General features: G+C 35.8%; 1 protein-coding gene across 6 annotated transcripts in view; it reads left to right on the top strand.

Annotated features, from left to right (window-relative positions):
- Positions 1-15,107, top strand: part of RPGRIP1L (RPGRIP1 like) — a 41,987-nt gene that overhangs the window by 16,377 nt on the left and 10,503 nt on the right. For 3 of the 6 annotated variants that reach the window (XM_017741184.1, XM_017741166.1, XM_017741188.1), the window contains exons 9-17: positions 906-1,045; positions 3,217-3,323; positions 3,532-3,588; positions 4,777-4,956; positions 5,618-5,735; positions 6,894-7,346; positions 8,433-8,584; positions 10,039-10,122; positions 13,890-14,049. In XM_017741184.1, the coding sequence (XP_017596673.1) occupies positions 906-1,045; positions 3,217-3,323; positions 3,532-3,588; positions 4,777-4,956; positions 5,618-5,735; positions 6,894-7,346; positions 8,433-8,584; positions 10,039-10,122; positions 13,890-14,049 (1,451 nt within the window). The remainder of the gene's footprint in view (positions 1-905; positions 1,046-3,216; positions 3,324-3,531; positions 3,589-4,776; positions 4,957-5,617; positions 5,736-6,893; positions 7,347-8,432; positions 8,585-10,038; positions 10,123-13,889; positions 14,050-15,107) is intronic. The other 3 variants (XM_017741169.1, XM_017741174.1, XM_017741181.1) reach the window with 3 other exon arrangements.

Genomic DNA, 15,107 nt, shown 5'->3' on the forward strand with positions numbered 1-15,107 from the left:
AATATGTAAATGAATAAACTAGCTTATGATTTTTTAGGATGGACATTTTTCCAGTCAATAAGAATGCAGGTATTGAATAATAGTACTATGAAGAGCATAGTACTCACTGTCTAAGTTATAAGAAAGCACATTGCATTGCTTTTACTTTTACCTGCAAGGAGTTATACTGTAAATTATATAATATAATTACTTTCATTTCAATTGGAGTTACACATTTTGTTGTGATTTCAGCAGCTCTGATTCTGTATCCGTGCATTCCTTGCAAATAGATTGGCAGTTTGCAAGTAAATAATATTAAAGGCAAGATACTTATTCCAACTTCTTTTCCCACTCTTCCCAGTTTTTTATTTCTTCGAGTAGGAGAAGGATTACTTTGTATGTGCTTCTTAATCAGTATCAGAATTGTTGTTTTAGAGTATGAGAAAACTGTTGTCACTTTGTGGTCAACATTTCTTTGAACAGACGACTGACTTTAGGTTCTGCATGCTTCACAAATTTAAAAGAAATCAGGTGGAAGATCCCAATTCTCTACTTTAAGAGGGTTTGTACACAAAAAATACAGTTTTGTAGTTGTAACTGGCTGAAGTTTGAAGTTGTGGATTATTCTGGGATATGCATCTGAAGTCCTTTTCTAGTCCAAAAATATCACATGCTACCAACTTTTTTTAACTTTGGAGCTCTAAATTAAGGCCAGTTCCTTTGCTCATCCCACAAACCTTTCATGTTTTTTAACTGCAGCCTGAGAGAGCCACCTCGACTTCAACAGCAGCAGACCAATGTATGTCTGCATAATTCCTTGGCCACGATGACAGTGGTCTCTGTGCTGCTAAAAGGTTTTTTTCTTGATTATTTTCTGCTGAAGCTGATTTCTAAAAGTTTTGCATATAACATATGTTTTATCACAGTGTCTTCAGTCTGCCCCATGAACAGCAATGGAAATCAAAGGAACAGCAACTGAAACTGCAAATTGCTAAGCTTGAGACGGCTATCAAATCTGATTTAGCAGACAAAAATGAAATCCTCGACAAGATCAAAGTAGAAAGAGGTATATTTCTGAAAAAATGAGTATTTTCTCAAAATGTGAGATGATACCCATGTTGGAGTTGAGATACAGTGCCCAGAAATGTGTAGTTTCTGTTGCTGGTGTTTTCAAAGCTGCGTTTTAAGTATACATTTGCTAAATGCACCTAAGTTATGACTATCTATTAAGTGCAAAAATTGACCCAATACAGAATATGGGCTGAATGAGGCTCATATAATTTCAGCTGCATTCATTCTTCATCTGTTGGGTTAATATTTACTCTTTATTCAGTATTTCTTCTCTACATTGAAGTCCTTACAGAAAAGATACCTATCTGACAGTCTCTCTCAAATTATTAACCACTATTCTGTTCACTGCACAAAGCTACATGAAGCCCATATAGGCCCTTGGTGATGTTTAATTGTCTTTCAATTTCATTAATTCAGAGTTTTTTTGTATTTTTAGTATTTACTGATTTTTATTTATAGCATTGTACATTTTAAATAACACAGTTTTCTTTTAATCTAATGAGCAGATTATTTCATAGATGTTTTCTTCATGCTGTAGGACAACTTCTTATTGAATACTGACCTTGCAATCTTTTTTTTATCTCAGCGCTGATTACCGTAGCAATATGACGTTTACAAAAGACAAGCACAGGCCAAAAGTGAAAATATTTTGTTTAAAGTTGATTCTTCAAATGTGTTTTTTTAAGAGGTGTATTTCTGTGAACAATTTAATGGAATGAAGTGGGCCAACTTGTTGTGAATAATTCTTATGATTATGGCTTGAGTTCAGCATGTGCTTACCATTAGGATCCTCACTAGCTCTGCTGACTTCAAATACCAGATTGAATATTTAAACATTTTATTTGACCTCAGCAAGTGTTCGCAAAATTAGCCTTAACTGATACTAAAATAAAGCCTTAAGCTACGTTAATATGGGGTTATGACATATGAACAGTTCTTACTGATAGCTTGATTATGAAAAAACTGGCATTGCGTCTTCTTTCCTTCCTGTGGGCATTATGTTTAACTGTCAGGGGTTTACTGTCCCTTCCCCAGGTAGCTTGTATTCTTAAACTGAATCGCCAGGGTACTACACTTTCGATTTCTTCTGAATTGACTTGCTGCAGCTGGAGTAGATGTTCTAATACCCTTCTAGGCCTCTCTATCTAGGATTTGATTACAACTCTGTCTTTCACAAAACATAGGCAGTATAACTTTCTTCAGTCACGTACTTCAGAGTATCTGCCTTTGCTGCACATTCCTTTTTGAAGGAGAATTGAAATTAATGCTTCTCTTTACGTACTGTCTAGGACTAGAGTAGGAATAATGTCTTGTCTACCCCTTCTAGTTTGGCATGTGAATCTTTTTCCTAAACCTCTTTTCCAGGTCTGAGAAAGATGGTAAAATAAATGAAGCCTTGAAAATGCTTAATGCTTCAGGAAACCCAACATCATCTTGACATTTTCCATGTCCTCCTTCAGTATTTCCCTTTTAGAATGACCCTGTAATTTGATCTGAATGTTTTAGTAGTATTTTTCTGGCCATAACATCATAATGTGCTTTGTAATACTTAAAAGAAGTATATTTAGACAGAAAACAGAGTAACACTGTAACTATGGTGGTTTTGTTTTTTTTTTTTTATATGGTACTTGCAGAAGCTTTAACACCCTTCCACCTGCCCCATTTCCCTTACACATTTATTCTCAGGTTTCTTGCCTTACCAGTATTTCCCAGATTCTAAGCCATAAAGTGCAACAGCTGCTTGGTTCGTTTCGTTGAATCTTACTAACAGTAGTGTTTCGTGCAAATTTTAAAAGACTAAGATAAGCTAGTACGAAATCTAAGTTGAAACAATTCCTATAGCAAGGATTGGTGTCACTTATCTCATAAATTGATACAGTGTATGTATTTACTTAGTCATGTCTAAATAATTTTTATTTTACGTTAATAAAGTCTCATGCATTGCTGCATCTGTTCTTCTTAGTTATAGTACCATTTTACAGAGTACACTATTTACTAAGTACAATTTTTTATGGTTGTCTTAATAGAGGATTTCCCCATACAAAATACATTGATTTCTGCATTTTGAAATGAAATTTTCATGCATATATTAATACTAAAAAAGAAAGGTTTTAGTTTTTTAAACTATATTTAATTAAGTATAATATTTTGTTCTTCTATATCAAGACCAAAAGGAAAAGCTGATGCAAGACAACAAAGACCTGCAGTTACGCTACCTGGAACAAAAGCAACAACTAAATGATCTAAAAAATCAAGTGAAGTTTTTGACCAAGGTGAATTATATTTTTGTTTCAAATATGAGGAAAAAACCCCCTCTGTGTTTTATGCATAGTGCAGATACTTCTTGAAAGTCAAAGAATATAGAAAAATAAGTGTTTATTTATTCATGCTATCAAGCAAAATATTGTGTCTAATGAGAATGTATCTTGTTACTCTGAATGTATTTCTTGGATTCACATCTGATAACATCTTTCCATTAAGTTTCAGGAAAGTGATGTTGATGTGGCAGAACTCAATGAAACCCTCTTGCTTATAAAGGTAACTTACAAAGAGTGAACATATGAGAGGTTGAAGCTGGATGGTATTTAAGATCCCTTTCAATCCCAACCATTCTAGAATTCTGTATTTTGCATTCTGTTACGTTCTTGTTTGTGCAAGGGGGTGTTGTTTGTTTGTTTTGTTTTGTTGGTTTTTTTCTTCTTTTGTTAAACCCTTGGCTGACCATTACATGCTTTCTACACACCTGGAATTTTCAAGGGCTGAATTATTTGAGCGTCTTTTAGTAGTTAATGCCTCAAGCTCAAATGTGTGCTTTTGTCATTTTTTAGTGACAGTTAATCAGAAGAGAAAATGAAAAAATTGCCAGAATTAAATCTAAATTTATGTGAATAATTCATTATAACATCAAAAGTGAATTTAATCAGATTCTGAGCCATTTTAAAAAAACTTCATTTTTCTCTGTTAAATTACTCATCGCGGCATCTTGTTATCCCTGTAATGTTTACTAAAACTAATTTTGTTTATTAATTCTGTAATTGATGCAAGCATACTGTAAGCACAGAAGTTCCAGTATGTGGTATAGTAATGCTTAGCAACTTCTCTTTGTTTATTAAAACAGAAAACCAGAGATACTCAGAAAATATTCAATTCTTTTTTCTCTTGCACAAATTAAAAATGGAGTGAGAGGAAGAAATCAGTGAACAAATAATTTTGCAATGTTTCCACTGTTTGGGTGACTTACATATTATTTTCTTGAGGAAGTGTTTACTGTCGTGATTATATAATGATAATGAAAAAAAAAGAAAAAAATATAAAAAAAACCTCAATGAAAATTAACTCCCCAGTATTGATAACAGAAGGAACGTAGACTTGAGAATAATAATTTGGGGTTTGTACATTTATGGAGGCAGGATTATTAATTATAAGAAAGGCAAATATATCTGTTTGTATTTTCACTGGCTAGACGGGAGTGATGGCTTCTGAATATCTGATACAGTTTAATTGGTTCCTGATAATCATGAGATTACATTGCTGAAAACAATCCTGACGCATTCAAGTCTGCCTCACTCCTATTTTTGTATTACCATGTGCTGAAAATTTATAAAGTTCTGCTTACTGTCTTATTGTTGTACCAAAAGTATATGCCAGTGTTGCATTTAGCTAGGCACAAATACATGCAAATCTTTTGCAAAAGTCTTTTCTAGCAGTTTTTTAAATGTGCTTCAGGATCAAAAGCAACGGAAAAATGCGGACCTTCTGTTCTTGGAAAAAGTGGAAGATGATATCCATAAAGATTTAGAATACTCCATGCAGGAGCTGCAGTTAACACATGCGGAAACAGTGCAAGAACTTGAAAAGACAAGAAATTTGTTAATTGTGCAGCACAAAATTAGCAAAGATTACCAGGTACTAAACTCTACTCACAGTGGAAAGTAAGCTGATAATAACATTTTAACCTTTTTAGCTCTGACACTTGTAATAATTAAGACTTGCAAATTCAGCAACAAAGCCAGTCTGTGCATAGGGAACCAAACATAAAATCATCTGTTGCTGAAGGTATTGTTTTAAAAATGTGAGATCCAAGTGACTGTAAACTGTAGTCTTTTAGCTTGTCCTGCTCTTAACCCTCAGACTGTGCCTTCTTGGGTTTATCTCTGAGCTCCTACCAGGTCTTCACAGGTAAGATAGTAAATGTGCTTATCAAAGAGGATTCCTTTTCCATAGCACTCTGCTTTCACTGTCTTCTTTCTACTTCCACTGTTGGAGTATTGCAGATCATATTTTGACTTTTCATTCAATTAATTAGCCTTTAAAATAACAAAATCATTAAAGAAACTGTTAGGTATATTGTCCTAAAACAAAAGCTGCTCTGTTTTTCTTAATGATATTTTTAGATTTTGCTGAAATTAGGACTGATTTGTTGTATTGATAAATGAAAAACTGCTGCTATTTTTGCATACTCTAAATGTCCTTTCCCCAAATCTAACTATTTTAATTTATAGCCAAAAGCATGTGCAACATCAGCACAGACAATCCTCAGAAGTTTTTACATGCAATTTTTTTTCAGACTGAAGTAGAAACAATGACAAGAAAGATGGAAAGTCTGCAGAAAGACTACGAGTTACAACTGGAGCAGTATACCCATCTTCTTGATATTAGAGCTGCACGGATCAGAAAACTAGAAGGTATCTTTAAAGTGTATTCTCCACTAATTTTTTTTTTTTTTGTATTTTATCTCTTGCAAAGTACTGTTGTAAATTTGTTCTCCAGTCGAAACACTTTTCCATTCCTAAAACTGGTAGAGAGGTCAGTTCTTTCACAGAAAGGTATCTATTCCGGTCATTTTTTGTTGACTTAAATGACAGCTATTAATTAAACCAAATCCAACAGAATGTTTTCTATGCTGCAGCTATTGCTGAATAAGAATAAAATCACCAAACTTGTTTTTTTAAAATTAATCATGCTTTTATGGTCAACCTTTTACTCTGCAATACTATCACTACAGAATCACTTTGTGTTACTAAAATCCCCCAAGTCTTGTTGTAATATACTGACATAGTATTTCAACAGGATGAATTTCAAGTATTTTTTTAATGGCTTCACTGTGTAAAAGATGCATAGGAAGCCTCAAATAGGATATCTTACAATCACTGATGTTGAAACAATTTTCACGCTTTGTCTCCCGAGTTGCATCCACTGCATCATGGTTTATGTCCTAATTCTGTAAGCATGTATTTTGATTTCGTGGAATCATGCAATCCCAGAATGGCTGGGGTTGGAACTCGTCTCGTTGCAAACCCCTGCCAGGGGCAGAACACCTTCCACTCGAAGGCTGCTCGGAGCTCCACCCAACCTGTGTTAACCACTTATTAACCACTTACCACCTGAGGCTGGGAAATGTGAAGGTCTTTGCTGATAGTTCTATCCACTCAAGATTTAACAGATGTTAATAGTCAGATGTATTATTTCTTTATCTGGCAAATTTAGTTCAACCCTACAAAAATATGCGTCTTAAATCTCTGCTACATTTGCATAGTGATACTTATTTTGAATATTGCATAAGACTTCTGAATTTTTGCTTTTTAACTCCCTTATAACTTGATAACAACCAATAGGGGCCTGTGTCTATGTATACTGAGGCAGCTCCACTGAGGAAATACTCTTGATTGTTGTCAGTGTGCTCAGTGGGCATTCAGTGTATGAATTCTTTTTGGTAATGCCTTTACGAAAGTAGCATTGTTAATATAATTGAATTATGCTTTTATCCTTTCTTCTCAGTCATTAATTGTATTTGATTTTTTTAAAAAGACAATCATATTATTGCTTTGTTTTATCTGTTGCAGCCCAACTAAGAGATATTGTCTATGATACAAAACCACTTAAGTCCAGACCAGAAGTGTTGCCAAGTGATCCAGTGGATGGATTTGTTGAAACTGCCCATTTAGAAAGAGGAGAGAACCTTTTTGAAATTCATATCAGCAAAGTGATCTTCTCGTCTGAAGCTGTACACACTTTTGGTGACTGGGAACCTGCAACCTTTTGTACTTATGCATTCTATGACTTTGAACTTCAGATAACCCCTGTAGTTCATGGGAACACCCCATCATATGACTTCACTTCTCAGTTTCTTGTGCAGTCTGATGACAGCTTCTTTCACTATGTACAAGAAAACAGCATCACGCTTGAGGTTCATCGTGCGTATGGCATAGACTATGAAACAATTGCTTCTTGTCAACTTAAGTTCCATGAAATCTTGGAAAACGATGGCAGGATCTACAACACAGCAAATTTAATTGGTAGTTAATATATCACAAAATATTCTGTTTGATTATATATCACTATGTTGCAAGTGATAAATAATGTGTATTTGACCAAAAATGAACTTATGCATTACTATTTCAAAAGAAAAAAAAAGCGCGTTTGTTTACAAGAATGCTATTTTCTGTTGGATGTGCAGCATGTTCTTGTGATTCTGCCAACAGTTGTGGAAAGCTGGGATGGGTGCAATTTTGCTCCTAATGGCTTATAGCCACACAGGGTAAGAGGGAAAAAGCCCAGAACAGGAGGCACCCCAACTTGGCCCGTATCAAACATCAAAGCTTTATATCTGGCCCGAATGTCATAAGTATATCCTCTCATTCTTTATCAACAAACAAAGAAAGAAAGGGTGTAATCTAAACTGGTAAGACAAAGGTCACCATATAATAGTGAAAAAGATACAAATCATGGTGATTACGGTTAATAATATTTCATATAGTAGCATAATCTAGGGCAGTGTTTATTTATATTTAGTGCATTATTTTAGGCACATTTATATTCATTCAGGCACATATATATACATTTATATTAAAATAATTTTAAGATATCCTGGACAAGACACTTCTAAGAAGTATTGGATGTTCTGCGCTGCTTGCTTTTTCTTTTAGAAACGTTTTGTCAGATCAGCATATTCAGTGACCTCTTAGCTGTCCACTGTTGCAGAGAATCTGGTTTAATAAGGCATTATAAAGTGGTGCTTTTGCCAGTAATTTAAATTGCATACTGCTTTTTGGGACACTTCTAACTGTTAACATACAAAACTGTCCTAACCTTTACTTGCCTTAACGAGATAAAAATACTGAACTTTGGCTTGACTCTCTAGTATATATATGTGTGAAAAAATGGTCATATTTTGATTTTGGATCATACAGAGGGAGCCTGAGTTGTTTCTGTTTCTATCATGAACTACAGATCTCACATCACGAGCACTGTCACAATGCATAGGCACAGTCTTTAATTTGTGGCTGTTCTATTCTATAAATCTTTCTTTGTGGTTTTTCCTAGCTTTTGACGAGCCTTAATGTTGAAAAGAAAATTAATGCAATCTCTTATTTCTTCCCCAGGAAAAACAGGACACATTCAAAATTATGGTACCATAGAATACTGGATCAGGTTACAAGTTCCTATGGACCAAGCTATTATTCCCTACAGACAGAGGTCAAAGGCTCTGGGATATATAACACCCAGTTTTAGGGAACATGAACAACCATCCCAGGTATGTTTGGGTCTGTACTTGACAGGGAGAATTGCTTCATGGAGAAGAGCAGCTTCAGGGTGACCTAATAGCAGCCTTCCAGTACCTGAGGGAGCCTAGAAGAAAGATGGAGAGAGGCTTTTTACAAGGGCATAGGACAAGGGTGAATGACTTCAAACTCGAATAAAGTAGGTTTAGATCAGAAGGCAGAAATTCTTCATACAATCATAGAACAAGCTGAGTTAGAATGCACCCATCAGAATCATTGAGTCTCACTCCTGGCGCTGCACAGACACCCCAACAAATGCTCCTGGAGCTCTGGCAGCCTTGGGGCCATGACCATTCCCTGGGGAGCCTGTTCAGTGCCCGACCACACTCTCTGTGGAGAGAACCTGTTCCTGATATCCAGCCTATCCCTCTCCTGACACAGCTCCAGCCGTTCCCTTGGCTGGCGCAGGTTGCCCAGAAAAGTGTCCAATCCCTGGAAGTGTCCAAGGCCAGGTTGGACAGGGACTGGAGTGCCTGGTTTAGTGGAAGGTATCCCTGCCCATGGCAGGGGATTTGGGACTAAATCTTAAATTCCCTTCCAATCCAGGCCATTCTGTGATAGTTTTGATAAAATAAACTGTTCAGTTGTTTTCTTTTTAAGTTCAAATAGCTTAGGTCAAGTCTTGATACGTTCAAAGTGCAGTAAAGTTAAAGATTCTTGAACTGGGAAATACGTTAGCAGTTTTTCATATAAAGAGATCAAGAACCAGTTGAATTATACCTTGCCTAAAGAGGCAAAGTCTTAAACTTAGTTACTTGTTTTTACTCAAATTGTCACTAGAACATTTGACATTATTGTATTTCATTTTCTTGAGCTGTAGGTGACAGATGTTTTACTGTCATACTCATGAATGTTAAACCAACTAGATGTCGGATCAGTAGAATGGGTGAAGCAGTTGTTCAAAAAGGTCTTGACGTTCTTAGCGTTGGAGTATTGTGAGACTGAGATTCCTTCACACTGGGTTTTTTTACTGGGTTTTTTCGCTGGATATTGAAGAGAATTTTGACAATATAATTCACTGTACAATCACATTTAAATAAGGGTCACAGAAAAAGAAGAGGCTTTCAGACATCTTTAACAGTTGTTTAAGAAATAAAAGCAAACAGGTTGAAACGTATAAATTAAAATACTAGAGTTTTTAGTGAGCGCTTTTTTTTACCTAAGCTGCTTAAAATACTCTATGTCTATGTACTCTATGTAACTCTAATGTTTTACATTATTCCAAAATGTAAATTTATACTAAAATCTCAATTGGTTCCATGTTGTAATCTGAGAAGTATGTTGTGTATGAATTCTGCTAAATCATGTCCTTTTATAATTTAATTTAGTGCCAATAGATTTGGCTTTGAAAAAAATTTTGGTTCCTCATAATTTACTGTAAAATAAGATGGTAATAGATGATCTTCAATATATTTGTTTATTGCAGACACCACCACTCAAAATGAAGCAGCGTTCAGCTCAAGCACACAAGAGAGTCTCTTTTCTGGATCTTAGTACAATACAGATGGCAGTAAGTTCTAAGTATTTTTGTCATGCATGTTGAAGCATGAAAGGCTACTTATGGCTCAGTATGGGCAATTTGTAGAACTAATAATCAAGAACAGTGGATTATTTTAGCAGCACAGTCCTGGGATGTCCCAGGCAATGACTGATAGCATAGTACTGCATATAGGTGAGAGACGCAATGCAGGGATATTTGTGTGACTCCCTCAGAACTGCTTGATATCCTCCACAGTTTACAAGCTTCAATTTGCATTGGCTTACGGCAGGTTCTAACAGGACCAATCAGCTCTCTCTGCACTGTGTTTCTCAGCTCTCTGCATTATTCAAGTGTCTTTCTACAGTGTACCACTTGCACCACATATAAATGGCTCTACAGAAATCAGCTCGATCCAAACAGATCCTGAGTCTTGGGCTAATGAGATACACAATTTGACACAGTTCAGAGTCACCTCTAAAATGAAGTTTATCAGCTGAGATTGCACACATTCTGAAAATGATTATACTTCTGAACTTGGGATATGCTGGCATTTGTACATCCTTCCAGAGTCTATGAGAGTCTGCATGAAACTAATTCAAATGTATTTGCTACACTGTGTAAATTTTCATCTGAAATAATTTGCGTTCAGAGAACTAAGAACAGGCTGTGTTTAGTCTTTTAATTAAATCCAGTATGTAAAGGTAGGTTCTTCAACAGGTAATTACAAAAGGTTATTATTATATATTATATGTAATTATAATATTAATAATACTGCACTAATTAAAAACTAGTTGTGGATTTTATTTCCTTTCGTAAATTACTTGATTTGATTTATTTTTTGAAAGGTTAACATCAATTTTCAGTTAACAGGTTCTGTTACTGTTTAGTTTACTATGACTAGAACTTTGTTGAGAGCTATACAGTATAGACTGGAAATAAGAATTGAGTCGATCTGTTGCATTTATTAACTTTAAAAAACAAAAAGTCAAATGTTGGGGAATATAATCTTTTGAGAGCTTAGATATGAAAAACTGAAATGTTAGCCAGATAGTTACACGCACAAAATATCTTCAGCTGTCCAAACAAAAACTTCTCAAAGTTTGGCTATTTTTCACAAACTAAGATTTTCTAAGTGAGGCAGCTACTTGGTCTCCATGAGAAGTCTTTGTTGCTCAGTTAGCAGCTCCTCTAGCTGTTTAAAAAATCTAAGCTAACTGTCTGGTTAGAGACAAAGGTACGGTTAGGCCTAAATAATGAAACAGCTGGGCCTTCTCTGATATCTAAGTCTTGTGATGAAATGGCAAGAGAGTGTCCATGCAAGAAAAACAGAAGTTTGACAGATTAAAATGGGAAGTCTGTTTCATTTTTCCGTTCGTTTTCTGAATAGCAGAGAATCTAGTTCTTAATAAAAGTTCTTATCAACGTAATACATGCCAAAGTAAACAGCTCTTCTCAGAAAAGGAGACTCACTAAAAAGTGGGATGAATGGCTTGACTCACCCAAACCGCTTGTAAGAATTGTCCAGCCTCATACGTAGAAGCTATAACAGAGGCTAGAACCAGTTATGTTAACGCAGGGAGGCGAAGGAGGACGTCGTTTCCTGTCCAAATGCTTCTCCACCAGTAAATTTATACCTACTTTGTATACTAATTGTCTACTATATATTAAAGGCTTCCACTTACTTTATTCCTAACTTAGGGCTCTGTATTTGAAAATAATACGGAAGTACATTAATATTTAAGAAGCAATTCCATGGGGTTCACTACAATTACAGTAATGACTCAACTATGGATTTGAAATAGTAACATTCATATCAAAATCAATTCACACGCACACAGGTAAAATTATGTGCAGGCCTGTGTGTGTAAATTTAGCTATCAAAAGTTCTTGGGTTCAGTGAAATACTTGCATCAAACCCCTTTGCGTTTCCCAGCTAGCAAGGCTTGCACCTCGAAGAATGTGAAGATGTGTGGTATCAGCCTGGGCCTTGCTGCCAGTGACAGTCTTTCAGGTATCGCAAACTTGAGGGTTTGCAAGCTCTGAGAGGCTCCGCTCGGAGCGGGCAGTGTAGTGGAGCCACTGCTGTCCAGGAGAGCTCAAAGGGTCTCAGGACTGCTGTTTATAGGGTTGCAAGATGATTGATCTTGGTCAGCAGTTTCCCTCCTGGCCAAAACCCAAGTCAGTCACTCCTGGTCTTTTTTCCCCAACGTGCAGCAGCAATAATACCATTACACTTGGGCTACAATTCAGGTAAATGGTTTACCAAGGCTGAAAGGGACAGTTGCTTATCCTTTGTTTCCCACCTTGGTTGGGGAGCTGATGTTTCTGACTGTTCCCACTTCTACCATGACAGAGCTCCTGGTACGATCTGGCGGTGCCTCACGGTTTAACTGGTAGGATCAAGAGACACTTCACTACTCAGCTGGTTCTGTCAAGGCTTATAAGGCATGTCTGAGATCACAGAGCAGAACTGAGGATGATGTATTTGTGGGTGATGTAGGAGGGATGCACCACCACAATATGTAGCATTTCAAGGAGAAAAAAGTATTACATATTGTAATTTGTACTGGCCCAATTGGTTGTGAAAGTAAATTGTGGCAGATTGGCAGACTCTAGTTTCTAGTGGTATAATGCTATATTTAATCACTGGCTCTTATCTTCCTTTTGCTTTTCTACTTCAAAGCTCATCTGGGGCTTTGATTGAGAAAAGTCTCTCCCTGACCACATCAGGTGGTATTGGTCAATTAGAGTAATCAAAAAATGTTCTCTTTGAAGCTTTCATCCACAAAGTGTAACTCTGTCACTGAAGGAAATTAAGAAAAATGGCCAAACATTGTGTAAAACACAGTGGTTGTGACACATCTATAGAAAGGAGGAACGTAAGACACATAAAGTCGGTTTTCTATGACTTGAAAACTTCTAGAATAACTTTGATTTGCAAAACAAGGCTCTAGTCTGCTTGGTAACATTGCTTAGCTTTGTGTGGCTCCAAATGTGTTAGAATAGAAATAATTCTTCAGGTCCAGTTTTGGAAAACCCAGATGTTCTGTGGACAGCTGAAAGTTTTTTCATGGATTCTGAAGGTGGGAGGTGAAGCACCAGCATCTCTGTGAAAAATTCAGTCCTAGAGGAGAATTGTTGGATAATAAATAATGCGCAGGCAATAAAGCACTGCAAATTGTCATGCGAGGTGCCTTGTCTCTAATGCAGTATCCACTGATGAGGTATTATTCTGTGTAATAGAACTCAAAGAGAAAGAAAAGAATGAGGTTACTTCAGAATACGTTGTGCACTAAAGATATTTTGCCTTAGATGACAGGCTTGTACTGTGTAGCAAAGCGGATTCTTTTTTTATATTGTATTAGTTTGCTTTTGAGACAGAAAATACTGTATCATTTAAGTTAGAATTGTTAACCGAATACGGTGGTGGTGGTGTTTTCTGTGTATTTTGGTGTTTTTTGACTGAGTCTTGTAGAACTTGTAGAAAAAGATGAAATATAAATTAATCTGGAAATCAAACAGGCTATATATATGTTGACAGGTACAAAACTATTATATTAGTTAAATTCTCACAAATACAGTTAGGTAAATGTCTTTCTGCTGTATATCAATTTTATGTTACAGCAGTTGACACTTTCTCATTGTTTCCTGCACTGCATAAGCAATACAATTGTTTAAAGGCTCTGGATAATGAACGTGGGCCATAACTTTTCAAGTTTTGAACTTTAATAACTTCTGCTATTCAAGGAGTGTTATAAATACAGTAAGTTTATCTTTTTCTGTATCATGTGGTACAGGAGGCTAAACAGCTATCAGGTGACATGGTGAAGGAGATGGCTGAAGAAATTCAACAGGAAAAGGAAGAGCTCTCTCATCTGTCAGAGGAGCAGTTGGCTGACCAAACATTGATTACTTCTAGAGATGAGACAGAAATAATTGAAGAATTGGAACCAGAAGGTAGAATTCACTGTTATTAATAAGTAGCTGTATTTTCTGAAAAAAATCTGTCTCTTTCCATTTTCATAAGCGTTCCTTACTAGTTGTGGAAGCTGCCTCATTATGAGAAACTTCATGACAGAAATTATATTCTGGTGTACTTTACAGCTGAAGCTAGGTGGTGGATAACATGCGTTTTCTTCCCAAATGGAAACCGTATTGTAATCGATTGCAAAAATCTGATATATGACTTAAAATATTAAAGGAAACCTGGCTTCTATTTTAAATGTCTTTATATTCTCCCTTAGAACTATGCTGTTCCAAAGACTATTTTAATGAATATGCTCCTTTTGTCTGGGGATAATAGCCAGTGCTGATATCAGAAATCCTTTCAGACAGTGAGAGGGCTAGTATGCCATATCACATCTTTGACAAAAAGTTGTTAGATTTATTAAGAGATTATAAAAGCCACGTCATCATGTTCCACCTCTGAGCCTAAGCTGTTTATTATGGCAATAACCAAGTCCATGATACCAAGTTTAAAATAAAAGCAGAAGCAGAATGCTAAAATTTTATGTTTAGTTGTTTGCAGCTTTTGCGTAAGAATTCATTAGAAAGATTGGAAAAACTTGCTGAATGTCGATGTTGAATACCAGTTGTCTTTATAATTTGCTTCATGGAAAAAAATGCTCTAGAATGTTCCAGAAAATAATGCACCTGCATACAGGACTACTTTTTTTACTAAAAAAAAAAATGGTGCATTCTTCTTTTACATATGCATGGTATTAAAGGAAGTCAGAGGAAATCCACAAATTCAGGCCATATTCTTAAAAAAAGCTAACAGTTGTGCATTACAAGACTTACTCTGTTTGCCAGCTTGCATCTGGAAAACCTTACTATTTTTTTAACAAACCAGAAAAATTACAGATTAGATGACTCTAGAGGTCATTGATTCACAGTGTTAATCTTCTTGAAGGAAGAGAATATTTACCTGGTACTTACTCTTTTTATATTAGAAAAGGAAATTTATTGCTATCAGATTTCTTATTAAGTCTTAGCTGGTGTACAATATAGCAGGG

Source organism: Corvus brachyrhynchos, unplaced genomic scaffold (genome assembly GCF_000691975.1).
Source record: "Corvus brachyrhynchos isolate BGI_N302 unplaced genomic scaffold, ASM69197v1 scaffold351, whole genome shotgun sequence".
NCBI lineage: Eukaryota > Metazoa > Chordata > Aves > Passeriformes > Corvidae > Corvus > Corvus brachyrhynchos.